Source organism: Thamnophis elegans, chromosome 4 (genome assembly GCF_009769535.1).
Source record: "Thamnophis elegans isolate rThaEle1 chromosome 4, rThaEle1.pri, whole genome shotgun sequence".
NCBI lineage: Eukaryota > Metazoa > Chordata > Lepidosauria > Squamata > Colubridae > Thamnophis > Thamnophis elegans.
The window spans coordinates 91,768,686-91,796,488 of NC_045544.1; the positions used below are offsets into that span (position 1 = coordinate 91,768,686).

Here is a 27,803-nt window from a genome sequence, read left to right on the forward strand (position 1 = left end):
CAGAATTAATGTGTCATGTTAAAGGAAACTTTCTTTGCTACTGTGTGCTACTCTGCAGCCCAGGTATGGTTATTACCGGACGTTATACATTTTGAGGTATGCTAGTCCTAATGATAGCCACATTTCACTATTAAGGATGTGTTTTAACAATAACTTGCTTTCTATTTATTGAGGATTTGATGTAACTCCTGTTTACCAAGGAATGCTTCCAAGTCTATCTGCAACCTTGTGCACAATAATTACAATAATTAACGGGTTATTAAAACTGTCCTAATAAAATTGTGCTTCATCATATACTGTAAACGGATACCGCTCACTCAGCTTGTTGCAGCTCTTAGATATAACCAATGTACTTCCCGCTTGCATTCTTCATACAATTCGACCTATTTCCTAAATGGGCTAACCCGGCCGAACAGTATCCGGTCAAGGGTAAAGCTGCTTGAGCCGCCAGATACCTCTATACTTGATAATAAACTACATCTCCCAGCAGCCTTTCTGCTTCGACTTCTGTTCCGCAACCGGTGTCAGCAATACGTCATAGGAGTAATGGCCAGAGCGGTGGAAGAAGATAATCTAGCGACACCTTGTGGAGTCGGTGCGTTACATGCGCTTGCGCTATTGATCGGATCATGTTCGCTCACTGTGGGCACTGAAACGCGGCGTTCGGAGCGGCGCTGACTCTTCGATGCCTGCTGCTTCGATTTCCTCCCCGCTTTCTCTTAATAGATGCCGCTGTTTGATCCGATTCTCCCCTGCGCTTTCTTTTCGCCGGTGCCATGATTAGACAAGAGAGCTCGTCATCTTATCAAGAGGTATTGGGAGAAAAGCGGGGAGGGAGGCGCAGTATTTGCACTCTGCTGATACCAGGTGCCTGCAGGCGAGGCTTTGTATGAGATCGGCGCTTAAGGTTACAGCTTGGCGGCGTCGAGAAACAACGCCAGCCTGCACCGAAGAGACCGTGCCTTTGCACGGTCATTGGCAAGCAAGCAACAGCAACCACAATGTAAACTTCGGAAGGAAGTCCTGCCAAACTTCAACGAGACTTACTCCAAAGTAACAGTACAATCCTGTGGGTGTCGTAGTAGACAAAGGGATGCCTTAGGGCAGATATGCATAGTGTGCCCCTTTACGCTACATGTGTATCCTCAGCGTTGCCGCTGTGGATGCATCGGAATGCCGAGTTTAAGCGAGTCCAGCTCGCACAATTTAAGGAGAGACCAGCTCAAACCCTTGCAGAGCTCCATGCAGCCGGAGAGGATGCCCTTTGAACAAACTGGCTGTGGACGGGACTCCTGTTAATGCAGAATTTTAATACATGGTAACAAGCCCACTGAAGTTGGGAGTTTTTCTTCGTACTAAAGATTAGTAGGACTGGATTGTATTAGGTTATTTCTCGCCCCCCCTCCCAAGAATTTAAAGCAATTTTTAAGGCAAGATGGCAAGAATTCAGAAATAGGCTTTCCTGACCTGAGCCTTTTCCTTCCCTCCCTCCCTCCAACAGCATTTTAAAAAGCTCTGGAAGCTGTATTTGGATTTTATTTATTAAATTTATATGCCACCTGTCTCACCATCCAGGGTGACTCAGTGCCTATAACTTTGGCACCCCTTCTTCAAAGATAGTGTACACTGTTTTGTTTTCAATCTTGGCAACGTTAAGATGGATGGATTTCAACTTCCAGAGAATTTTAGCTTACAGGGGCTTTTTTTACCTACAAAAGGTTGTGTCATAGTTAAATATTAATCGTACAGATGCCTTAAGATTTTTTGTTGTTACTGCTGCTTTGTGATATCAGACTAATATATTTGCTCCTCCAGGAAGAACTTTAAATAGTAGGATTTAGGAAAAACTAAATATATATATTAGAAGTTTTAATTATGCGACTGAAATGAGACCAATATCCAGGCTTTAGAGTCTTCCAAAACTCTTCTTGAAGCTTTTTGAACACGTTCTGATTATGTGGAAGTCAACAAATTTCAATATGTCTTCTTTAAGCACTGCATGTGTACCATTTGAAGAACACTTTGGAAAATTATATGTAACTGCCACTATCAGGCAATAATTCAAGGATACCAAGAAACTAACCCATGTTGGTTCTCATTATCTGTTTACTCAGAAGTAAGTCCCCAGTGAGTTTGAGGATTTTATACTCATTTCCCCTTTTCCATGACTGATGGAGATTGTAGATCCCAGGGGTCAAACTCAACCGCGTCATGAGCTGAAATGTCACATATAGTGACATTTTGTGCCTTTGCAGAGCTGGGATGGGCATGGCCTGCAGGTGACATATCTGGCCCGCAACTGCCAGTTTGACAGGCTTGTTGTAGGTCAACAGATCTGGAGGACACTGGACTTAGAAAGACTACTTCAGTAATATTGCAAGGAGATGTTATCCATATGTTACCTAACATAGTTGAGGCTGCTTTTGTTATACAGTACATCAGTTTCACTCTTCAGTCTCACAGAATTTAAATTTACCCTCTCCTTTCCTTTGGATTTTCACAATAAAAGAAGCTGGCTTAAAGCACTAATTTTAACTTTGCTTTTGTTCTTAATTCTAATGATTGCTTAGTGTTTTATTTCTCTGAGCATATTTTAAAGGGGAAAAAAACCATTGTGCTGCCTTTTGCATGGAACAGCTTTTAAGTTGCTGCATCTCTGCTTGGCAGACCTGTGTGCCAGTAAATAGGCAGGAAAAGGAAGGAGAGAGAGTACTGCTGGTTGTCGAGATAAACAAGCCTAGACAGACAGACACTTTCAAATGCATTTTTAGAAAGCTCCGGAAATTGGCTGTGTGTTTGCATTTGCTTGGCTTGATCAGACTGAGTTGTGCTGACAAATTCTCTGCTGGTCACCATGACAGAGTCTGAGGCTTCTTGTTTTGCATTTCAATAAATCAGCTGCTGCAATCATAAGTCTGCTTTCCTGCTTCTTCAGCCTAAAGAGCAGCTTTCCTTAAGAGGACACTGTCCAGGTGCTCTGGATTACCACTCCCATCAGTCAATCAGCAGACTGGCTTGGCTGATGGAGTTGTAATCGGGTATCTCTGGGTAGCATCAGTTTAGGAAAGGCTGCTAACTGTGGCAAGTTTAGTTTCTTAAATCTTTGACAGGGAAACCAAAACGTTTTGTAACACCTTAAACACCAGATGATTTTAGAGGAATAAATTTAATCCATAAACAAGTTGGCCATTTTGTTGCAGCTTTTATATTCACATACTGAGGAAAAATCGTTGTCTTCAATCGGGAGCATAGTTGAAGAATATTCATTTCTTTTACAAAAGGCTGCTACAACAAATTGTGGTTGCAGTGTGGAACATGCCTGTTTGGGATTCCAAATGAGTTGCAAGCATCTTCTCTTCTTCATCCTTCATCCTGAGTTTTCTCCCCAACTGACATTGTTGTTATGTTCCCACTGAATCTCTCTACTGAGCTCTTTCTCAGAGGAACAGGGCCTCAGAGAAGGGAAAGGTTTTTGAGTTTTCTTTTGTAAACCTTGAGGGTTCCTTAAGTTTTGGCTACAGAAGCAAGGATGTAAGTGTCATAAGAGCACAGACTGTGAGGTAACTAGAAGCAGCCATCGGTGTCAAGATTCAAAGGATTCTATGGCCCAGCACTCATCATTTTCTGAACTTTGGTTAGGTTAGGAGTTCTTAAACACTTGCAAAGAAGAGAACTAATTTGGAATTCATTTTTAATCAACAAAATAACTTAAAGCATAAGGAATGAACTAGGCAAACTGAAAATATTGTTAGGCAACATTAAAAAAGAAGTCATGGTTGAAAAATGGAATGGGAAAGTGATAGGCTATTGAGTTTGTGGCTGAGATGAATGGAAAAGAAGTAACATTTACTCTCCCTTTAAACCTTTAAAGATAAAAGGAGATCTGTGTTTTTCTCACATGCTTGTAAATGGGAAAGTGGGCTGAAGTTTGAGCCAGTGCACGTAACAAATAAAGTGAGCCTCCCAAGTTACATGGAATATATTTCCTGTGAACCCCCCAGAACACCAGTCCTAATCCATAATTGATTGAAAGGAAATTCCAGTTTTTCTTCCACTGAAGCTGAGAATTAAATAAATGGAAACTCAAAATTAAAGAGCACCATGTTAGATCTTCTCATTGGCAATTAATAATAAAAAATAATATTCATGATATAAATGCCACTTGTTATTTGTGCCTGATTTATAGTGGTGATATAAACCCACGAATCCAAGCAAAGATTTAAAAAACCCTTACAAGAATCTAAGAAGAGCTTTTTTAAATTCCAGCATTCTGGTCTGATTAGATCTAACCAGATGCATTTGGGAAGCTTACAAGGAGGCTAGGGGTGGAAAACAGAAGGATGGTGATGGGGGGAAATGGAATAGAGTGAATAATATGCTGAATCCAAGGGTTGCTCTTACACTGAAGCAGTACTGAGCAATATTTGATGGCTGTGGGGGCCACATCTCATGGCAATGATTCAGCAGATGTTGCTCTCTCCAATGATTCTAGGCAGCTTACTCTTTTTGTTTTAATTAACTGCCATGCAGTATGACCAAGGGCATAAAAACAATTCTACACATCTAAAAGGCCTTAAGTGTGAAGATTTATTTATTTAGTTCATATTAAATTTGTGGTCCACCCATCATGCCATTGAAAGCAATTGGAGATCAGTGTTATTCCTCCTCCTAAGCTATTATATGTAGGAGCTCTGTTGTCATTCTAAGGGCGGATTGTTCTATCATGTTGATCTAGCAGGATCTGCAAAAAAAAAAGGGGGGGGCTGTGCCTAACCATCTGGATCTAAATCATGTCAAGATTTATACAGTAAAGTATAAATGCATTGCACTGGAGTTCAACAAGCAAGCAAGGTCACATATGCGCTGTTGCATTCTGAACCAGCTACAATTTCTGAACTGTCTTCCGGAGCTACATATAAAAAGCTCATTGTAATAATCCAACCTTGAGCTACTAGTGCATGGGTTACCGATGTGGGGCCTCCAACATTATGCAAATGTTACATAGGTCAATGCTAGATCTAAGACAATTCCCAGATGGCAAATATTTTCCATAAGTGGGAGTGTGTTCCATCCAGAACAGGTATTTCACTTAAAGTTTGAAATCCATTCCAGGAATCAGCCACAACTTGTCTTGATTGAATTATGTTTCTCCCCTATTCAGTCCCTTACACCTGATAGTGTTTAAAACATCAATACTGAGCTTGTAAGAAAAATGTAATACAGCTGAGGATCTTCAACATGCCAGTTGCAACTGGTATTAAATCAGGCATGATCCTTCCAAATAACTTCATACAATTACTGAATAACATGGGAAACAAGATGAAATATTGGGACTCAATAGGTATGTTCAGTGCCACTTTCTAGAAATACTTAAAAAGACAATCCGAAATTTGGGGTTAATGGAAACCATCTCTGTGCCACAACTAGGTCTGAATTGAGACTGGAAAGGATCTACATAATCCATATCTTCAAAAGGATCATTGATTTTTCTATTCGCTTGCTTAAATATAGAACGTTAGACAAGCCAGGAATATTTATTGTCATTAAAATCAATCCAGTTTGGAGGTAGTTTGTCAAGTAACATCTTCCCCATATTCTCTTTTAAGGAAAGAGGAACCCTTCTGCTGTAGAGAGATCTTAATCTAAGATCATTGGTCAGCTATAGAAGGAATCTAAAAAGGAAGTTGCAATGTGAATAAATTGAAGTACTTTATTCATTTCCAGTACAAATCAGCAGTGGGACAAATTCACACAGATCTTATTAGTTGGTAGATTGGACATTTTAAGCATTATTAAGCCCAGTATGGGTATACTATTACTCATGAAGAACCCTGGGAATTCTTCATAAAACAATAGGAGGTCATTACTAGCAATAAAAGCTATGTCTTCTACCTGGCAGCCCTTAAAAGTTCAACTGGCCAATTCTGTGCGCATGGGATTATATGCAGTATTTTACTTCTTTTCCTCCCTGATGTCTTCACCACATACTTTGTAATGATACTTATATTATGTTCAGTTGTATCCATTTCAAAATTGTACTGTTGTTTAAGCTGCTGGCCTCTCTGCTCCATTTCCCACATGTACTCCATATACCATGGGGCATTTTTGTTTCTGAAACAGGACAGAACTACAATACAATATCTGGACCACTTAACTAAATGGATGCTAGAATGATTGGTCAGATATCAGAAACATTCCCCAGAGCTACTTCAAATCCAGTTAGATCATTAACTTCTGGAGATGGAGGGAACTCTGAACTCTGTCTTCAGAGAGGAGGCCATGCTGTAATACCCATCTATTTGACTAGATACTGATCCATTCATGACAAGACATCACTTCTGGGAACTCCAGTACATCAACTTCTCCACTCCAAGGCAAATCCCAGGTGAAGGTATGGCCAGTCTCATGGACGGTTCCTAAAACAGTCTAGTTATGGCCCCCAAAAACTATAAAATCCATCAGATCCTTAGATATCTTTATGCTTTGATGGCTCTGTGTCTATGAGGCTTCTGCCAACTCAAGTCAAGGTAATGAGCTGGATGATAAAGTGCTGGTAAGATGTGTGTTACATTCCGGCGCTCACGTTGCATACAAACCAGAGGTGGGTTCCTACCAGTTCACACCTATTCGGTAGAACTGGTTTGTCAAATCTACCGAACCGGTTAGAAGAGGTTCCACCAGTGGACCTGGAAAGCAGGCCACACCTACAGAAGAGGTTCCAAAAATTTTTGAAACCCACCACTGCTCCTTGGATATGATTATTCTACACTATCATGCTCATATTTATAAAACTCAGTGCCTCTGAGAAAGGTAAGGATGACTACTGTGTTTGTGGTGCAATCAGAACATTCCGTGTGTTGAAGTTGTTTTAACGCAAACCAAAGATGCCTTTTAAAAAACAAGTTTACATCATATTCTTATGCATGCCAGTGCTGTGTGTGAGGTAATTTAAGGTAGTTCTGACAAGTGTCGTCGGGATCTTCATATCCGGTTACATGGGCAGCAAGTCACTCCCATCCGGTCACATGGGCAGCAAGCCACTCCCACAAAGGAGGCCACACCCACAGAGTAGGTTCGAACAATTTTTGAAACCCACCACTGATACAAACAGAAATTCAGTTTGTTTGGTGAAAAACTTTTATATCTATCTAAGAAACTACGTGATAACCAGCACTAAATGACAATGATACAAAGGTAATCAAATCCAAGTCAGTTCTAACCAAGTTAACACCATCACCCATATATATACCATTACCCTACCCAGCTCCACCCACAACTCCACCCAGATGACACCCACCCACCATCATCAATCACATGACCCACACCCTCAGCCACACACCCACTCAGTGTCATAGCCTCTTTCCTGGTTAGCCGCATCCCAGCAAGAGTTACATCAGAGTAGGCGGTTGCACCCAAGTAGAAGAGCCACATGCAGCTACAGGCTCAATCAACATGAGAGGCAACATCAATGTGGCAGCATTAGTGGTGTGTAAGCATGGCCGAGCGGGCATGGTGATGGATAGGTTCCCCCTGGATGGCGCCTGAGGGCTGACAATGTGATTTAATGTGAAGCTCTGATTGGGAAGCCTAACAATTGCTACATCAGCAGAATTCCTGCTTTCACCTGAACAAGCCACAAACCCTCAGAAGTAATACAATCCCAGCAAGCAGCCTAGAAAAGGAAATGAAATCTTTGTGGGGCATTTGTTGGAGTTCAGTGCCTCTTGCTCTAGAGTGAGACTTATCCATGTAGCAATCTCCTATTCCTGTCTCATGGAAAATCAAGTTGAAATGTGGTAGTAAGTAGAGCCTTTTAAAACATTTGCAAAAACATCATTTTAAAATAGCCCAATTTTACAGTGGAGAATGGGAGATACTATATTATGATTCAGCTGGTTAAATCAAAGGAAAGCTAGATTTGTTTTCCTGAGATTCCTTCCTTTATTTTCATCCAGTTCTTGAGATTGCTGTACAGTATGTAAGGATTGTTAGACATGACAAACTGACGACATTGACAAAAATCATCTTGACAGCTTGAGCCATAAGCTTTGAGGGACAGAGCAAGAAAGCTTCTAGCGTATATTGATGCATGACAAAGTCTTTGGCCATTTTTTATTGTGGTCATTTGAAATGAAATATAAAAACAGCGGCATTGAAGAAGAGAGTAACTGGGCCAAAGTTACCCTGAGAACTCTGTAGTTCAGTGAGAAATTGAATTTTGGATGTAGCAATTAAACCATGAAGTTAAAGTGTACTCAGTTGTATAATCTAAGAAATCCAAATATTTTCTAGCTTTGCCTCTTCACAACTGGGGCTAAAGTGATGCATATTTAGTAAGACAAATTTATACTTCCTAAGAGTCAAAGAAACTTTTCTTTTTTTCACAGGGGTCAGTGTTAATCCATCATAAACCCAAGATCACCCATTCCATGTTTCAACAAGCTGTTTGTAATGCATGTATGTTTTAGGCATGATCTATAAGATACGAAGTGGCCAGAATAAGAATGGTCTATTGAGATAGCTAATATTTAATTTGAGCCCAGTAATATGCCAACCACAGTACTCTGAGCAGCTGTAATTCTGTTTGCAGCTAAATGAAGATATGGAGTGTGGATCTGCAAATTCTGAACCATTAGATGAAGAGGGTAAGGAAGATACCAGTTCAACCATCCTTCCAGGTGAGGCCTTCTGATCTTGTCAAACTGAATAATTTACAATGGAACATCTTAAGCTCTTGTTAGATATTATTAGATAGATTGACAAGTAATACTCAAAGCAGTGATATCTCTCCAAAGTATCAAGAGAGAGTTGCTATTTGTGAAAGATAGGTAGATTACTGAACTATTCAACAGATATAAGGTATATAAACTATAAGATGAGGGAAGGGTCTCCTTTACAATGAATGTTCTGCTTGTGGTAGCACACAAACACACCAGGAATACTGTACTAAGATGCTCAAAGGAAGTGTGGAGAAAACTGATCTCTACATCAGTGATAGACAATAAGATTATATAATTCTTCGGACCTTTTGAAAGCCAGCGGGAGTAGCTTGTCTGCAACTAATTAAACAGCTGCATTCTAGAATCGTATGGCAGCAATGGTATACCATGAAAACAGGTCGCTGCTTTAAATTGTTGTAGACGCCTACAACAATTCATACACTGTATGCTGAGAAACTTCTTTTGGGAATTTAATCCAAAGTGTTGCATAGCAAATGTCATTCACCACTGCCCTGCATCCCTTTTTTCAGCATGCAAGGGCATGGTTTTCAATAGTTTTAAAGAAAGAAGTCTTGGACAGATTTATTGCTTTGAAAATAACAACCCAATATTTAAAAGGTCTCTTTTTAAAGATGTGAAACTTCTAGATCCACCATCTGTAATGAAATAATTGCATGAATGACATGTTCCCTGTGGCCTTGGATGCTAAAAAATGCTGCTTCAAAAGCAAAACAATTGTGCAGAGATGAATAGGTTGACAATGAAAATAAAGGATAAAGAGGAATCGGAGTACTTCAAGACATGGGGAAGATTTTATAATTGGCTAGAGAAAAGAAACTATAAAAGAAAGTAGGAAGAAGATATAGAACCCAGATGATGCACTGTTAAATGGAAAAAGGGGGGAAGAATGGGAAAACAGAAAAGAAAATATTAAATATATAAGTATATATCTAAGAGCGAGACATAAATGGAGGGATATAGTTAGGATAGATTAGCGAAGGTAAGGGAATAAGAAATGATATCAAATTATATTTGGGTTTGCAGAAATACCATCCCAAGGAAACATAAACTGAGACCTGAAAGAGACACCTACAATAATAGAAAAGAGAGAGGGGAGGAAAGAAGGAAAGGGAGATAGGGGAAAGAAGAAAGAAGTAAGGAGAGGAGGATGGAAGGGAGAAGAAGAGAAGGAGAGAGGGGAAGAAGGGGAAGAGGAAGAGTAGGAGAAGGGGAAGGGAAGAAGGAAGGGGAAGGAGAGGAGGAAGGAAGGAAGTAGAGAAGGGAGGGAGAAAAGAAAGGGAAAATAAGGTGGTGTTACAACAGGAGGAAAGGATGGTAAATAAAGCAACCCAAACTATATATTATAACCTATTGAATGAAATAATAAATGTATAAGAATGATAAATGTAAAGAAGAATAACAATTATGTGAATGTACACTTAAAATAGTGTGTGAGAGAATAAAAAGATTTAAAAAGTTCTTTAAAAAAAAAGCAAAACAATTGTTTGATTCCTTTCTACATTCTTCTATGCAAGAAGAAAATAGGATCTGACTTTCCAAATACTCTCCATTAGATTCAGAGTTTTGAAACTAGCCTCTTTCACAAGAGTCCATTAGATACTGCAATGGCATAATAGCTTAATCTCACTGGAACAGTGGACTAAAAATGGTCCACACTCTGGCGGTTTGAGCCTGGCTCTGTGAGATGGCGTGAGCTTCCACTGCTCGATCCTCAGCTCCTGCTCACCCAGCAGTTTGAAAGCATGCAATATTGCAAGTAGTTAGAAACCGAGCTGCATTTGTGTGTGCAGGAAACAGAAGCAGGTGCTGGGCCTGCAATACAATGCAACACGAGACAGGAGGTGAGGCGAATCTGGAGGAGCCAGGAAAAGCCAATAACCTGAGTGAGGCTAGTCAGCTCAAACTAGTTTGCCACCTGCAGTGCACAAAGGCTAACAACACAAGTGTGGAGCAGAACGAAATAGCAATTTAGGCTGTCAGGACTGCATTGGGTCTAGCATTTGTAGATTTCCCTGACATTGTATTCCATATGCTAAATAAATAAATTTCATTTTCAAATTAATATTATATTTAGTCCTAGATGGTGGCAGCCCTTCAGTGCATTTCAGCAAGTCCTGCCTGAAGAACGTCTTCTCCGTAATACTTCTCTTCATATATTTGGTGCTTATGGCAGTGGCCATTTTTTTGGCCTATCAAACCATTGCTGACTTTAGGGAAAAACTCAAGCATCCAGTGATGTCCGTCTCATTCAAGGAAGTGCACTCTTACGATGCTCCTGGTAAGATTAGAGGATGGAGAGCATATTTTCTTGGGAATCTGATAGCATCTGCAGTTATCCTTGGAATTAGAAGTTTGCCATTACTGCTTTCATCTTAACTGCTATTTATTTGGGGCTTTTTTCTTTATTAAATTAAATGCTGCCCATCTCCTCGATAAAGCAATTCTCAGTGGCTGAAATCTAAATTTATGCAGTACATATTATGCTATCTTTATAAAGGTGAAGTTTCTGTGAAGGAATTCTGGGAGCTGTAATTCTGCAAATTCTGTTGAAGGCATTGGGAATTCAGAAGTTTGGGGTGGAAATGTATCAATGAATAGAGCAATATTATGCAAATTTACACTTTTGTATTCTATAGCAGAATTGCTGTGTTAAACTATGGTTTTCATTAAGATTTCTTGAACAAGCCACAATGGCCTGATTCACACATAGTGTTTTATAAATCACAATTTATGGTTTTACCCATCTTTTAAAGTCAAAGAGCCACTTTGATAGAGTGGTTAAAGGTATTGTATTAGAAGCCAGGAGACTGTGAGTTCTATTCCAGCCTTAGGCAAGGTGACATTGGACCAGCCACTCTTTCTCAGCCTTAGGAAGGAGATGAGAGTGAGTCACTTCAAAAAATGTTGCCAAGAAAACCACACGGACTTGTTCCTGTAGTCCCCAGAAGACAGGATTGACATGATGGTTTATATTATAACAACAATAAGAAGTAAACCAAAACATAGATTACACTGTGACTCAGTATTATTGTGTGAATCTAAACCTAACGTTATTTCACTATCACAGCTTTTTTTAAGGTTTTAGCAATAGGATGGACTTAATTATTTTTTTAAAGGCCTTCAAAAATTCCTGGAAACACAGGAGCAATAAGATGGCATTTTCTTGATCAAACATGCTTAAATTTCCAGCATGTGTTAAAACTGAAGGCCTTTTGTTCAACTTGCCAGAAATTTCACATATCTATATGTGGGTTTTCATTAAGGGGAATGAAGAAGTGATACCACCCATAATGGGAATTTTGCAGACTTTTGAGGCTGTAGAATGGGTTGGGAACCACATACAATTGCCTTTCCCTTCCTTGCGTCAAGCAGGTTGTTTTATTTGGGGACAGGCAACATGCACCTTCCAGAACTAATGAAATCTAATCAATCCATCAGTCATAGTCAAGACAGCCAGTCGTGAGGAACAATGAATAATGTACCCATTATCTCCCTGTGGAACAATTCTTTAATAGAAGCTTCTGTGCCAAACATTACTGGATTAAAGTCATGTTGTAGTCATGAGTTGTCCTTCTGAATAGCACAGAGGCCATTTAGCAGAAATGTGTAATAAAGTTTTGTTTACGTTAGTGAGCTGCAACAGTGAAACTCTGGTCATAGCATCTTTTTTCTCCAACAATTCATATAAAATACCATAGATTTATGGAAGATGAATTGTAATGTACTGTAGGATCTGCTCTAGGGCAGGATTGTTGAGGAAGAGAAGACTCTTCTCCATCAGCTCTGTGTTTGGATATTCTCATTCATTGTAGTTTTCTTGTGAGGTGAGAACAGTGTTCTAATCTCATCTTCCTCTCTGTGGAGCCTCCAGAATTATTTGTGTTAATTTTACCGCATGATCTCTAGGTGACGTGATCTGCAAAGAGTCTCAGTTGGATGAGGAGACATTACATGTAGTGGGATCCAAAGGCATGCTCTTAATGTGCTTGTATTAAAGGGGTAGACAGCAACTGTGACTGGATCATCTGATAGATACCTGGGGGTTTCCACTTGATTAGTAAAGATTTGTGAGTTGTTATACTAAGTATCTTAAACTATAGGAATTGAAGAAAACTTAGGTTTACCAGTAGTGGAATTTTGGCACATTATCTGTCTTCTCCATTTATTTCTGATAATCGGGACCTATGCCCAGAATTCTTTAATTCTGATTTGATTAATGAATCTACAGCTTCTAATTAGAAAACAGTTCCTGTAAGTGTGACATTTATCCACTCCACAGAAGGGCATTATACACCAAATCATAGTGTAGCACAATGGATAAACTCAGTATGTGTATTTATATCTAGGGTGAGAGGAAAGGGCTGTTCAATAATATTTGCACTCTTACTCACTATATTCCAGAAGTTGGTGTGTTGAAAACCCATTTCATTAGCTTTCTGTAATGCAAGCTCCATGTTAATTCTCAATATTTCATTCTATCTGTCTTGAAAAACCTATCCCCAACATTTTACTCCATTTTATTTTAAGGCAGTGTTTCTCAACCTTGGCGACTTTAAGTCCTGGCTGGGGAATTCTGGGAGTTGAAGTCCACAGGACTTAAAGTCACTAAGGTTGAGAAACACTGTTCTAAAGTGATTCATATTTCATTCAGTGTCCATATAAACTATGTATCTATTTCCACAATTGATCAATATAGTCATACAATTCTTTGACATATAAGCAACATAAAGGGATACTAACATTTTGCAATGAGTACATATTCATGTTGTAGATGCATCCATAGCAATGTGGCAACATTTGTTGAACTAGCCACAATAATATGGGTATCAAAGCTGGATTTATATTTTTGGTATAATGTAATGCTTTGGGCAAAGCAGGCCAGCAGTATCCTCACTCACTTGGGTGTGAGAACCTGACTGGAGTCAGTTGCACTTCAGTATGACTAAGCAGTAGAATCTTGGACAGGGCTATATAGCTAAAAGCAGATTTGTGTCTCAGTGGCTGGTCCCATTAGTGTCAGATTTTTACTTCAAAATAGTCTCAAGTGTACCCATTTGTTTCTTCTCTTATGTTTGACTGATAGACCGTTGGCTTACCTGAACGGTCGTTCTCGGGGCACTGCGAAGAGAGCCCAAATGCTGGGTTAACACAGCCTATCTGCCCTTGGACTGAGTGATGTTTTTCTTGACCACGCCTCCCTTTGCCTGCACATGCTCAATTCGAAAACGAAGGAACCGTCCTGTAATCAATTACAGTCAATACAGCCACATCGTTCAATACTAACACCCGGGTGGGTTTGGGCTCTCTTCGCAGTGCCCCGAGAACGACCGTTCAGGTAAGCCAACGGTCTTTCTCCAGTGCACTGCTCAGAGAGCCCAAATGCTGGGACATGCCCAAGCTATTGAGTCCCAGGGTGGGGAAGCGCCGAAGCCTCTGGCATTTCAGCCACTCTTTGTAATACTCTTCTGCCAAAGGAGGCTTCGGCTGAGGCAAAGGTGTCAATCTTATAGTTTCTAATAAAGGCCGTGGGGGAAGCCCAGGTGGCCGCTCTACAAATGTCTAGGATAGAGGCCTGGGTTGCCCAGGCTGCAGACGTTGCAGCGCTCCTGGTGGAGTGAGCGGTGATTCGTCTCGGAGCCGTCTTGCCCTGGTGCTCATATGCCAGTTTGATGCAAGCACGTAGCCAACGTCCCACAGTGTGAGAGGAGACCTTGCGGCCCAGGGACGCAGGGAGGAAGGAGACAAAGAAAGCCTCTGACCGGCGGTAGTCCTTTGTTCTCTTTACATATGTGCGCACGGCCCGTCTCACGTCCAGCTTGTGCCACTCACGCTCCTTAGGGTGAGAAGGATGGGGACAGAAGTTGGGCAAAATAAGTTCTTGAGTCCTGTGAAACAGGGAGTTAATTTTCGGGGCAAATGACGGATCAAGTCTCAATATTACTCTGTCCGGGTGAACTACGCACAAATCCTCCCTGACAGAGAGCGCAGCAAGCTCGGCTACCCTGCGAGCGGATGTAATGGCCACCAGGAAAGCGGTTTTGATGGTGAGGTAGCGCAGACTGGTCTTTTTTAAAGGCTCAAATGGGGCTTTGGTCAGGGCCTTAAGCACAAATGGAAGATCCCATGACGGATACCGGTGAACAGTTGGAGGGCTGATGTTCGCTGCTCCCTTGAGAAAGCTCTTGATCTGGGGGAGCTGACTCAGCGAGCGAGAGGAGCCCTTTGCCAGGATGGTAGACAACGCTGCAACCTGGCGTCTGAGGGTGCTGACTGCAAGGCCCTTATCCAGACCCTCTTGCAAAAAGTCTAGGGTCTGGGGGATCGAGGCTGAGGGGGCCTCTATGTTCCTAGTCTTGCACCACCGTGAGAAGGCGGCCCAGGTGGCATCGTAGATTCTAGTCGTAGAGGGCTTCCTGGACGCTTGGATTGTTCGAATGACCTGGTCAGAGAATTTTTGCTTTCTCAGGAGCTCCCCTTCAAGTGCCAAACGGCTAGCTGCAGCCACTGGGGCTCCGGATGGGTGATGGCCCCCTGGCTGAGGGCAATCTTGTCCCGGGGGATTCTCCAAGGTCTTTGAACTGAGAGGCTGACCAGGTCTGCGTACCAGGGCCTTCTGGGCCAGAAGGGAGCCACCAGAATGAGGTCTGCCTTTTCGGTCAGGAGCTTGTTCACCACTTGAGGGATGAGCGGAAGTGGAGGGAAGGCATACAGAAGTCCCTGAGGCCACGCTGACCTCAGAGCATTTGTTCCCTCCGCCTGGGGCGAGTGGTAGCGACTGAAGAAGCGTGGGAGCTGTGTGTTGTTGTGTGTGGCAAACAGGTCTACCTGTGGCTTGCCGAACCTCCTCACGATCTGCTGGAACAGGTCCGGGTGCAGGCGCCACTCCGAGTGGTCGATGCGTTGGCGGCTCAGCCAGTCTGCTTCCCGGTTGCTTACGCCGGAGATGTGATCTGCACTGAGAGAAGCCAGATGACGTTCCGCCCACCTGCCCAGCGCTTCTGCCTCGAGCATGAGGGCCTTTGATCGAGTGCCCCCTTGCCGGTTTATGTGCGCTTTTGTCGCCACATTGTCTGTCATCAACAGTACATGAGCCCCTCTTACTAGAGATGCGAACTTTCTCAGCGCTAGGCGAGCTGCCCTCAGTTCCAGCCAATTGATGCTGTGGACGGCCTCCCTCTGAGTCCATCGGCCTTGGGCTAGGTGGCCCTGACAGTGGGCGCCCCACCCCGGGAGGCTGGCATCCGTGGTGACAACTAGTCTCTCCGGCTCCTTGAACAGGCAGCCCTTCCTGACTGCCTTGGACCTCCACCATGCCAGAGACCGGATCACCTTTCGTGGGAGCCGAACCCGCCTGAGTGAGTTGCTGTTCCTGGCCCTCTGCACTGGCAGCAGAAACCACTGCAGCTCCCTGGCGTGAAGGCGAGCCCAGGGAACCACCCCCAGGCACGAGATCATTATCCCTAGGAGCTGGGACAGCTGAATGATGGGTACCGACCTGGCAAGGCTGCAGTGCTTCACTCTGCGTCTCAGGTTCGACAGCCGGTCTGGCGAAAGAAATACCTGGCAGGAGGTGGAGTTGATGACCGCACCCAGGTGCTGTATACAGGTGGATGGTCGGAACTGGCTCTTCTCCATGTTGACAGAGAAGCCATGGTACTGCAGGGTCTGCACAGTTAGAGAAACATCGCGGTGTGCCTGCTTGGTGGTGAGAGAGTGAATGATTATGTCATCTAAATAACATTCCAGACGAACCGGATGGTTGCGGAGATGAGCCGCTAGCACTGCCAGAATTTTGGTGAATGTTCTGGGCGCAGATGATAGCCCGAAGGGAAGAGCCCTGTACTGGAAATGCTTCCCTTCCGCGTAGAACCTCAGGAACCGCCTGTGGGCCACATGGATGGGGACATGCAGGTAGGCCTCTTTGAGATCTATTGATGTCAATAGGTCCCCCTCCCTCACACAGCCCAGGATGGAGTGGAGTGACTGCATCTTGAACCTCTTGTAAGCCAGATGCTGATTTAGGCTCTTGAGGTCCAAGATGGCCCTCCACCCCCCTGAACTTTTGGGCACTAGGAAGAGGATCGAATAGAAGCCCCTCCCCTGCTGATCCCTGGGGACTGGCTCTATCGCCTCTATCTCTAGGAGATGGCAGATTTCTGCCCTCATGCGTTCCCTCTTTTCTGGGTTCCTGGGGGTAGGACAGCGGATAAACTTTCTTTGGGGAAAGGATAGGAAGTCCAGGAGAAGGCCCTTGCGAATGGTGTTGAGGACCCACTTGTCCGATGTTATCTCCTCCCACCTGTCGGCATACAGCCGTAGCCGACCCCCGATGGGGGGCTCCCTGTGACCGTCACTTTCCCTTACGAAAGGGCCGGGATCCACCACTGTTGTTTCCTCCTCCTCGGAATGGTCTCCGAAAGGAAGACTGGGATTGGTTGGCACGAGCCCCGAAGGATCTGTCTTGGTGCCTATCCCCCCCTGCCTGAAAGGGCCTCTGATAGGAGGAAGGGTGAGAAGATTGCCCTGTTTCCTGGCTCCTGTAGGGTCTCTTACGAAAGGACCCCGCCCCTTTCCGGTCACCCCTTTTAAAGGTTGCCGGAAGGATCTTGCGTTTGTCCTTGGTTTCGGTGACAAACTTGTCCAGGGCCTCTCCAAACAGAAAGCCCCCTTTAAATGGGGCCGATGCCAGCTTCCATTTAGCCTTCATTTCGGCCTGCCAGTGCCTGAGCCATAGGAGGCGGCGGGAGGTGATATTGGAAGCTAGAGCTCTGGAAGAGAATTTTGCTGCTGTCAAGGTGGCATCCGCCGAATACTCGACAGCGGTAATAATCTTGGTTAGCTCATGGCGCCACCTAGATTTCCTGGGCGGGGGTCTGGACCTGAGTTGGCGCAGCCAGAATAGGGTGGCCCTAATAAAAAAGGAGGCAGAGGTGGATGCCTTGATGGCCCAGGCAGACGCCATGTGTGTTTTCTGACATGCCTTTTCCGACCTCTTATCTTCTGCCTTAAGTCCCTCTAGGAGCTCAGCTGGCAGGTTGGAATTGGAAGTCAGAGACACGACTGGGGCATCTACTTCTGGGAATTTGAGGATTTCCTCCATTTTATCTTCTACTGCATATAGAGTTCTATCCCCCCCACTGGGGTTGGTCAGGGTGCCCGGCTGTAGCCACTGGCGCTGTACCGCGTCCATAATAGGTCTGGCACAGGAATAACCTCGGGAGTTTCTACTGTCTCTTTGAACAACCCATGCTTAAGATCCTTGGAAGTGGAAGCCTGAGAGGCCTCAGGTCTGGAAGTGGGGCCTAACTCTGTGGCCGTCATGGCTTTGTGCAAGATAGACTTGAATAATGACGGTTGAAACAGGCCAGAGAATTTTGGCTTGTCAGGGGTGGGGTTTTCGTCTTCGGAAAGGGCGAAAATCTCCCCTTCTTCCTGCTCAGAACTTGATATCCCAGAGTGAGAGGGGCTTGAAGATGGGGAGGAGGGTACAGGCTCCTTAGAGGTGGAGGCCCTAGGTTTGCGTTTCTCCTTTGGGGCCTTGCCCTTGCGAGAGCCCTTGCGCTTAATGCCTTCAGCTATCCCTTGGGAGATGGCTAAGGCAATTACCTCCCTCATTTCATCCGAAAGAGCAGGACTTTTTCCCCTTTTTTTCTTCTGCTTACTGGGCCTGCGCTGGCTAGGCCTGCCTGAGCTGGATCCACCCTTCCCAAAGGGGGAATTCTGGACAGAATCTCGTTCCTCTCCGATGGAGGAGCTAGGGGAGTTGGGGTACCCCCAAGATGCTTCAGGAGATGGATCCCTGGATGCATAGTTATCCCCAGACAAGAATTCACTGTCCCCGGGGGATTGGGCCTCACGATCAGGGGAAGCTGACTCCCTGCTGCGACGGTCTGGGCTAGGTTCTGGCTGAAGGGGCCTTGAAACCTCCCTGGGATCCACTGTGGCTCTTGGAGAAGACCTTTCAAGTGAGCCTTTGTGCCCTTTGCCTTTATTTACAGAGGGATCCAGCTTGCAGCGCTTGCTGGAGGGCCCCACCTGATCCCCTAAGGCCTCCCTGCATTCCTCAGCCATTTCAGGTCCCCACGAGGCCTGGAAGATAGCTGGAGTTGGGATGGGCACGCGCTGGCCTTTGCAGTCCAAAAGCGCTGGCAGAATCTCCAGGAGGGAAGGGCCGCCTTGGGGTCGGATTTCCTTCCTCCCACCGCCCTCGGTTCCCCGAGACTTAGCTTATTTTCCGGAGGGAGAGACTAGCTGGCTTCCCAGACTAGCCCCCAGCCTCCCCGCGGCGTTCTGCAGTCGTTGAGGGCTCGCTGAGGCTCCGTTGGCTGGCTGGGCTCTTCTTGCTGCCTTGTTCCTCGCACGCTCTGAGCTCTGCCGCTCTGCCCAGTGAGTCGGAGCGATCCAAAATGGCGCGGGATGCGCACGCAGCCGCTTCCCGCTCTTTCCAGCCCTGAAAGGCGCGCGAAGGCTCCAGCCGTCGCTGCTGTTGCCGGGCAAAATGGAGCAGGCAAGGGAATCCTAGCAATCCGGCTCACCTGCTTTAGAGCCTTCTCAGAGCCTTGCTGGACTTTTCCTCCCCCTGGGACGCCCCTGTTCCAACAGGGAACTTGGTTTATCCCACTAATTGCTCCCTTGCTAGCCAGCCCCCGCTGTGCAAGCCTTTTCAACCCCCTGCAGTGCTTGCAATTAGCAACAGCAGGGAAACCCGGCAGCCCTTCTCTTAAAGCGGAAGCCTCACTGGAGGCAAATAGACAGACCTGATGTAGAAGCGTGATTTCCTCTATCTGAGAATTTAAACATGGTCCAAATTGGGAAACTTTTTCCAGCCTTTCTGCTCTTAGACTGGAGCTCTCCCAAAACAGTCCTAACTCGGGCAGACTGAGTTTTCGAATTGAGCATGTGCAGGCAAAGGGAGGCGTGGTCAAGAAAAACATCACTCAGTCCAAGGGCAGATAGGCTGTGTTAACCCAGCATTTGGGCTCTCTGAGCAGTGCACTGGAGAATCACATGTTCACTTATGGGACAAGTAATGGTATTTTGAATTGCAGCTTCATACTGTTGTGCTATTCATTTATCTCCCCTCTAGACTATCAGTAGTTCTAAGCATATTGGACAGAGACTTTCCTTTAGAAATGCAGGTGGTTAATCTTTGGACATAGAGCCTGTGCTGTGCTATTGAACTGAATGGTCCCTCTGAAATGTTTTGGCCAAGAGTGGATTTTGTACTATAATCCTTCGCGTTAGCTTAAAGATCTCCCCATTTACCATATTACATTTTGCATTATGGATAATGGCAATATTGTTTGCTTACATAGTTATCCATGGGCTTGGCAGGACATGTGGACTGGTTCCATTGATTTCAAATGTGAAACTGTTTTTCTAAAATAGGTATTGCCCTCTACCCAGGCAAGGCTGAACTGCTAACCTGCAAGCATCACTTCTACGATTACATTCCACCTTTGGTCAACCCAGGCCAGCCAGGGAAAATTGATTGCGTTACCCAGAGAATCAACTACACAGATCCATTTACTAATGCAACCAAGGTAATAATTAAAGAACATAAAATAAAGTCCACTGTGTGCAGAGTGGAGATGCCTCAGACAAAACAGGAGCTAGTATGATAGTCATACTGCACTTTCCTACTCATAGAGCATATAACTAGAAGCAAAGCAGGAGAACACAGGCATCTTTGAGGGCTTCTCTTGCTGACCTTAGTGGCCACAAAGGTTCCTATCAATTTAAGCAATTGCTCAAAATGTCAGACCCTAAATCAGCACTTTACATTGTTTTAGAAAGCAACACAGGCATAACACGCTCTTGATGCAAAACAATTTGGAACATAATTTTATGCTGCAGCATTAACACTGCTATAGCAGTATTATGCTATACTAATTATAGTGATTTGAATAAAGCTAAGATGAACAAAGTCTTTTCCCAGAGGTCTGTATGATGCACCTGTTTACTAGTATTAAAAGCATGTGCAGGACACAGCACTTCCATCAAAATGACAGAAGCACAATAGTGATACAAATTCCACCTCTTTGTGTGAAGACACAACAAGACATGTTCAAAAGTTGTAGAGCTTGTATCACATGATACATTGCTGCTTTTGCTATTTGCCCTCATTGGGCAAATAACACTTACTAACCAGGTGTCTCTCCTGCAGACACCTAGTAAGTAAATGTTTTAAAGGGACACTCTTTGGAATTAAAACTGGGCTTCTAAAGAAGGGAATAAAAAACCAAATCCCTTCTTGGCAGTCTTCAGTCTTGCAATTTGTACCATAGTAATAACTCAGTCTTAGCAGTCCTCACTACTGCAGGTAGCCATTGGCTGTAAGAAAGCTTGGACTTACATGTACTTAGAAGTAAGCTTCAGCAATAGAAATATTTGCATAAATGTGTCCATAACACCTGGTGCCTCCCTGGCTGTGTCTGTTGGCCACATCCTCCCCCAGCTATATGCTTAATATTTAAAATAAGCCTGGAACAATAAGATTCTTCTGTGCAGAATCCATATTGTTTTATGTATCTATTGTATGTGCAATGGATAAGATCTATAAACATTAATTTTTGTAGAATAGGACTAGCTGGTGTGCCAATTCACATATCTGTGAGCGGGTGTTTTGTGAATCTTTCTATAATGCTGGCTTATCTTAAAAGTACATGTTCTGCCATAGCGATGGAAGTGTAGTTCTTATCACCACCTTTTTCAAATGCTGTGCAAAGAATCAGGGGTTGCTATAAATGAAAGGAATGAATAAAGGCAGATCATCTTATTGGGACAACCACTCTGCTGAGAGAAGGGGCCTCCTCTGCCTTCTCTCTTCACAGTTTGCTGATCATGTAATGCACAGGAAGTAGGTATTATGAAAATTACTATGGGGTAGGGAGACAAGAGGGGAAATCCCTATCTGTCAGTATCATTTGTCTAAATTTAGATCTAGCCTGTTGTAATTAATATAAACAATGGAATGCTTTGGAGTATTATTTTTCTGAATGTTGGTAAGTGAATAGATTATAGGATCAGGACTATCTTAAATTGTCTTGATTAAACCTGTAATATTTACATCCATATAAAAGAAAAAGCTTCTCACATGTCCCATTTTTCCTCCTTGTAGAAATATGCTGTGATTGTCAAAGGACCCCAAAATGTGAAGAAACGGGAATTGGTCTTCATGCAGTTTCATCTGAATGAGACTGATCAGGATTTCAGTGCGATAGATTATCTTCTTTTTTCTTCATTTCAAGATTTTCTCAACAGGTACATCCCTCCTTAATTTTCAGTCACATCAGAAAGTAAAGGTACTATATGTTTAAGACTAGTATGACATAAAAAGTTTGGGCAAATTCATGACTGTGAAGACCTTTTTTTAGTAAGATTCCAAGATTCACCAAAGAATCAGATACGAAAGAGCAGATCTAATAGCTCCTCAGTTACTTATGTTAAGTCATATCTTTTCTCTTAGGGATCTTCCTGATCTGTACTCTACAACTTTCACAATCCTCATCAACAGTTATATACATCTTGGGCAGAGGTGGTTTTCAGCTGGTTCTGACCAGTTCTGGAAAACTGGTAGTGGAAATTTCGAATGGTTCGGAGAACCAATAAATGGTTCGGAGAACCAATAAACCACCTCTAACTCGCCCTGCCCCCATCTATTCTCTGCCTCCTGAGTTCCAGCTGATCAGGATGAAATGGGGATTTTGCAGTTACCTTCCCCTGGAGTGGGGTGGGGATGGAGATTTTACAGTATCCTTCCCCTGTCATGCCCATCAAGCCATACCATGCCCATCAAGCCACATCCACAGAACCGGTAGTAAAAAACGTTGAATCCCACCACTGATCTTGAGGCACGCTGGTTAGAGAAAGATACAATAGGCATATTATTTAGTCAATTAAGCGTGCAAATCCACTGCCAATTTATTCCCATTTTTCTTCTGCAACCTACTTTAGAAAGGGGGGGGGGATTGTTGGTATAATAATTGGGAATCTAAAGCTCTGGCCACTGTACAGCAAATCATGTCTCAGCTCAACTTTATAGTATTGTGATATAAAATAGATGGAAGAAACATAAGTCACCTTGATTCCCTGCTACAAACCTCTTGTTTTGAAGAAACCTAAATATAATAGTGATGAGGAAGGAAGAATGCCAGGCCCTCAAATTAAAGCGTTTTGCTTCCAGCCTGCTAGCATTTCCAGAAGTAAGCAGCAGTTCAATAGATTAGGAATACAAAAGAAGAGCTAACATTTATTTAATGTTTGTATGGGAAGAGAGTCGGAAGCAAGTTAGAAAAACAGTTCTATTTTTAAAAGAACGAAATGGGGACAGTGTTGAATTTGAATGTAGAATGATCCATAAATGAACTGAAAAATTTCAGAAGTGAAATGCATTGAGGATAACCCTGTTACCTGTACAGCTGACTTTTGAGTATCACTGTGTGAAAAGACAAAGTCACCTCAAACTTTTTCTATTGGGCTTGTTTGAACATATTTCAAAACTGTTAAAATTCCAAAACTGATTTATAATCCATAAAATCAGTATTTTTACGTTTCATTTTCATATATTTGTGCCTGATGTGTAATTTTAACTGAACTTTATCCCCTGCTATTGCTGCTACCAGTTAAATTTGCCTCTAAATGTCCTTTCAGGCAGGGTTGAAAACTAGAAAGGACCTGCATATCATTAGAGGACATGTATTTTCAAACAGGAAACAAGTTCACCTTCAGAAAGGCAGCTTTATATATTTATAGCTGCAAGCTTCCCACCTGATAACATTTCGCACTGATTGTGGCTTTTCGGCCATAAGAAAAGCTCAGGTTTGTGTGATAGTCTCATGGTTACATTGCACTTTCCAAGGTGAGCTTGGAACTAATTTTGCTAATGTATTTGGAAGATTGCAAAGTTCTAAGATTTTTGATATATGCATGCACGCGCACACTCAAGTTCTAAAGAACAAAAGGTTAAATTAAACATTATATAAACTTCTACTTCCATATTTTACTCACTCTACCTGAAATGCATGATAGTCCAATGTACTCTGCATGGGAATAGGAAGCTTAATCCTTCCAGCATTCATTCATGCATTCATTGTTCATTCAATCAATTTGAAAAATTAAATCCATGTGTGCCTGGATTTTTTAAAAAAATATTTTCAATGGAATTTTTTAACGTGATCCTGTGAAGGAGGAATTTGTTTGTTTTCCCCACAAACAATAGCAGGATAGGCCTTTATGCCTGGAGAAAAGTCAAAGACCAGCAAACTGGTATAATATGCAATTCAAAACCATTCTGTTAGGCTTAGGTATTGATCTGCATACCAACCAAAGTGCACTATTTGTGTGCTCAGAAATCAACCTCCTTTAACTTCAGGGGAATTATATCTTACACACACACACACACACACACACACACACACACACACACAGATGGCAGATGGACCAAGGCAGTCATAGAATGGATTCCACTTGATAAAAAGCACTCATCAGAGCCTTAAAAGAAGATGGATTGACAATAGCAAGCATTGTGGGCTCAATTGGCAAAAGAAAGCTCAGGACCGTATTGGTTGGAAACATGTGGAAGAGGCTTTCATCCTGCAGTGGATAGACAATGGCTAAAATGATGATGCTGAATAAGTGTATATAGCAGCTCTACCCAGAATGGATTCCTCCACAGGTTCTGGGGTAAAGGCTCAGTTTCACCAGCGTTCAGCTTGCCTCGGAGTAAGGGGAATTGTAGGATCAAAATGTCTGGAAAGCCCTAGGAAAGATTTTGAGGCATAACTGAAGTTTAAGTGATAAATAATGCTATAATTCTGAATTTCTTTAAAATCTCATTAGCTGTTCTTAAGGCAAGACAGAATTTTCTTAGCCTCAGATCCTCACCATAAATGTGAAGTCAAACTGTAACGATGAGAAAATGGTAAAATGTATATTACAATATAAACACCAGCTTTTGCACTTGTGTGCTGATATATATAATAAGCCCTGTGGTTTGCGTTGCAATTTGTTGCCCATTCATTCCCATTTACTTTTGCATCCTCAGGGTGCAAATAATATTGATCTGTTCTGTGTTGACTGTTGCTGCAAGTAGCTGCCAAAATTATGTTATCATTTCATTCACCTTAAAGAACAATATAACTGAAATTTTAATTTTAGCTAAACTATGTTTTAGCTTTAACTGAAAAGCTTTACAACATGGAGATTGCCAAATAACACAACAGTATTTTTTTTTAAATCAAGTGATAATAGGTAATCTTAACAGGTTCCAAAAAAAAGTATTATGAATATGCTCGGAAACCTGAAATGAGAGAATGAAGGAAGATAGTCAAAACAACAATCTGTAAAGCCAGGAGCACCACACATTTTTTTTCTTCCTCAAAATAAGAAAGCTTCATAGTAAACCATAATAATGTGTTGAAACATAAAATTTCTTCCCATTACAGCCCAAACAAATCGGAATTTATGAAGGTGTGTGAGAGTTCCTATTCCAGTTGGAAATTCTCTGGAGGCTTCCGAACTTGGGTCAAAATGTCTTTGGTGAAAACTAAAGAAGAAAATGGTTTGGTGGCAGTTGAATTCAGGCAGGAGGTAATGATGTCTCAAGAGGCTTTCTGACCACACAGTTTTTACTGTTGTACAAATAGCTGGGATTCTGTTGTTGGTTGTATCGTCTTGAGTTTTGTGAAAAACTAAAGGTTGGAAAAGTACTCACTGAAGACTTTGCAGAATTTCTTTGCTATTTATAAGTATCAATCAGCAAAGTATTAAGGTAGGTAGGTTTTTCCTAATCTCCCCTTTAGATGCTTAAATCACAATTTTAACTTGGAATTAAGGGATTTCCTAAGGAACTTTTATGCCAGACATCAAAATCTAGATTTCCCCTCCGATTCTGAACTACACAAATTAGCTAAACTGGTAACTTAATCTTCAGCACTGATAACACGATGGTATCTTTCACAATGTTTGAGATGGCATACAGTTTCCCCACTCAGATGCAGTAGACTAGCATGTTCTCTCTTACTCCCCAGTATCTGCCCCTAAGGGGCAGATTAATAGTAATGCTTAATGGTAAAGCTGGTCCTGACAACTACTGGCCTCTATAGTTTTCTGCATTCTGAAGGCAACAAATAGTAAAGGGAAAAAAATGATCTACCATTAAACTCCTAATGAAATACATTTGTGGAATTAGATCTGTGAACTACTGATCCTTAAGACTTTTGCTCAAGACTTTTTTCTAGCATTTTCCCCATCAGTTATCTGTAAAAGAAAAAAAGGTGTAGCTATTCTTGATGGCATTGTACTGTCTGTCCCTTAGCTCTCACATTTTGCTTTTTTGAAAAAATAAAGTTTTATTGTTATTGCTGGCTACGTCCATGTGTCAGCCATTTTGGGAATTTCCCCCATTTTACTTTATCTTTTAGAAACCTGGATTGTTTGCATGCCTCATTTGTACATAATCTTGGTAAGGTTCTTATTTTTCTCTCAACTTAGTCGCACAAAGGCTGTCAATTTTATTATTTCTAAGGCATTTGGATTCTTGGGCTTTTTTAAGTAGTGTGTTTTGCTATGTTATATATGAATAATTACCTAATATTTCCTTTATTTTGTCAGATTAGTGTGGTTAATTACATTGAACGAAGGACAAAAGCTGACACTGACCAGCTATTTTTTGTGGTGTTTGAATGGAAAGATCCTTTTATTCAGGAAGTTCAAGATGTGAGTAAACTTGGATTATTTTTCCATTGATGTAAAGTGCGAGCCTAAGTATAAACTGGGAGCACAAATAGGACATCCACTATTTTCAAGATGATGTACGGGTAGTCCTTGACTTACAACCGCAATTGAGCCCAGAATTTCTGCTGCTAAGTGCAACAGTTGTGTGAAAAATAATCATAAATAATAAATAATTCACTAGAATGGTCACTCAATGAATGGTTGTAAGTCAAGGACTATCTGTACTTGGAATACAGTCAAAATAGCTAGAAATTTGCACCTTATGTAGACTCCCAGATGAAGATCTATCGAAGAGTGCTGTAATGACAGAAAAAACTTGATTGCTGCTTTACACAATGACTTATCTGAAATATAATTACTATGGAAACATAATGTTCCAAAGGTGCTTTTTTTCAAGAGGCAACTAGACTTTCTGGTTTTTCTTTGAAGACGTTTCACTTCTCGTCAAAGAAGCTTCTTCTGCTCTGGCAACCAGATGACTGAGAATCTCCATAGACATCTATGGAAACAACATTTTAGCAGTAACATCTCTGTTGAGAAGGAAGTTTCTTTGCTTTCATGGCATCTTGTTCCATGGAAAATGCATATCTGATTACATCTTAAAAGTAGATGTATCCACTGGTGCTTAAACATTTGTAAATCCTTTTGAATTTTCAATTATTTCTGCATAAATATAACCTAAAATGTTATCACCTCTCCCCACGTCCCAAATTAGTTAAAAAGAACCAAATTAAACGAATAGGTCAAAAACATATTTGTTCTTCTGTTTATTAAGGAAAGTGATTCAAAGCCACATATTTGATCACATTTTAGGTCATACACCAATATTGACAATTCAAAAGGGCTCACCAACTTTTAAGCATCACTATAGACAGGACAAATAAACCAGTTTTAGATATTGTTCTGTTAACAAAAAATCTCAATCTTAGCCATGTGAATATGTAACAAGGAAAATAATATTGAAGTGCAACTTTTTCTCTTGGTCTGTTTGGAGAAGTAACCATAAATAAAAGTTTGATATGTTTATTACTGGTATAAGCCAAGTGTTTTATTATAAGACATTCCGTCATAAAAAGTAAATAGTAATTCTTTAATCAACAGTTTAAATGATTTCTTTAATTTATTTTCATAGATTGTCACTGCAAATCCTTGGAACATGATTGCTCTTTTGTGTGGTATATTCCTGGCTTTGTTTAAAGCAGCCGATTTTGCCAAACTGAGTGTGAAATGGATGATAAAAATCCGAAAACGGCATCTCAAGAGAAAAACTCAAGCCTTGAACCATATAAGTTGAAAACAATGTGCTTCACAGATTTCTGTTTCACT

General features: G+C 42.2%; 1 protein-coding gene across 1 annotated transcript; it reads left to right on the forward strand.

Annotated features, from left to right (window-relative positions):
• The first annotated feature begins 618 nt into the window (after nucleotides 1-618).
• Nucleotides 619-27,793, forward strand: PACC1 (proton activated chloride channel 1). Its single transcript, XM_032217162.1, has 8 exons — nucleotides 619-812; nucleotides 8,591-8,678; nucleotides 10,816-11,019; nucleotides 20,130-20,284; nucleotides 21,862-22,004; nucleotides 25,187-25,331; nucleotides 26,355-26,459; nucleotides 27,610-27,793. Exons 1-8 carry the CDS (start codon nucleotides 777-779, stop codon nucleotides 27,769-27,771), a joined length of 1,038 nt encoding a protein of 345 aa, XP_032073053.1. The 5' UTR covers nucleotides 619-776; the 3' UTR covers nucleotides 27,772-27,793.
• The last annotated feature ends 10 nt before the right edge of the window (nucleotides 27,794-27,803 follow it).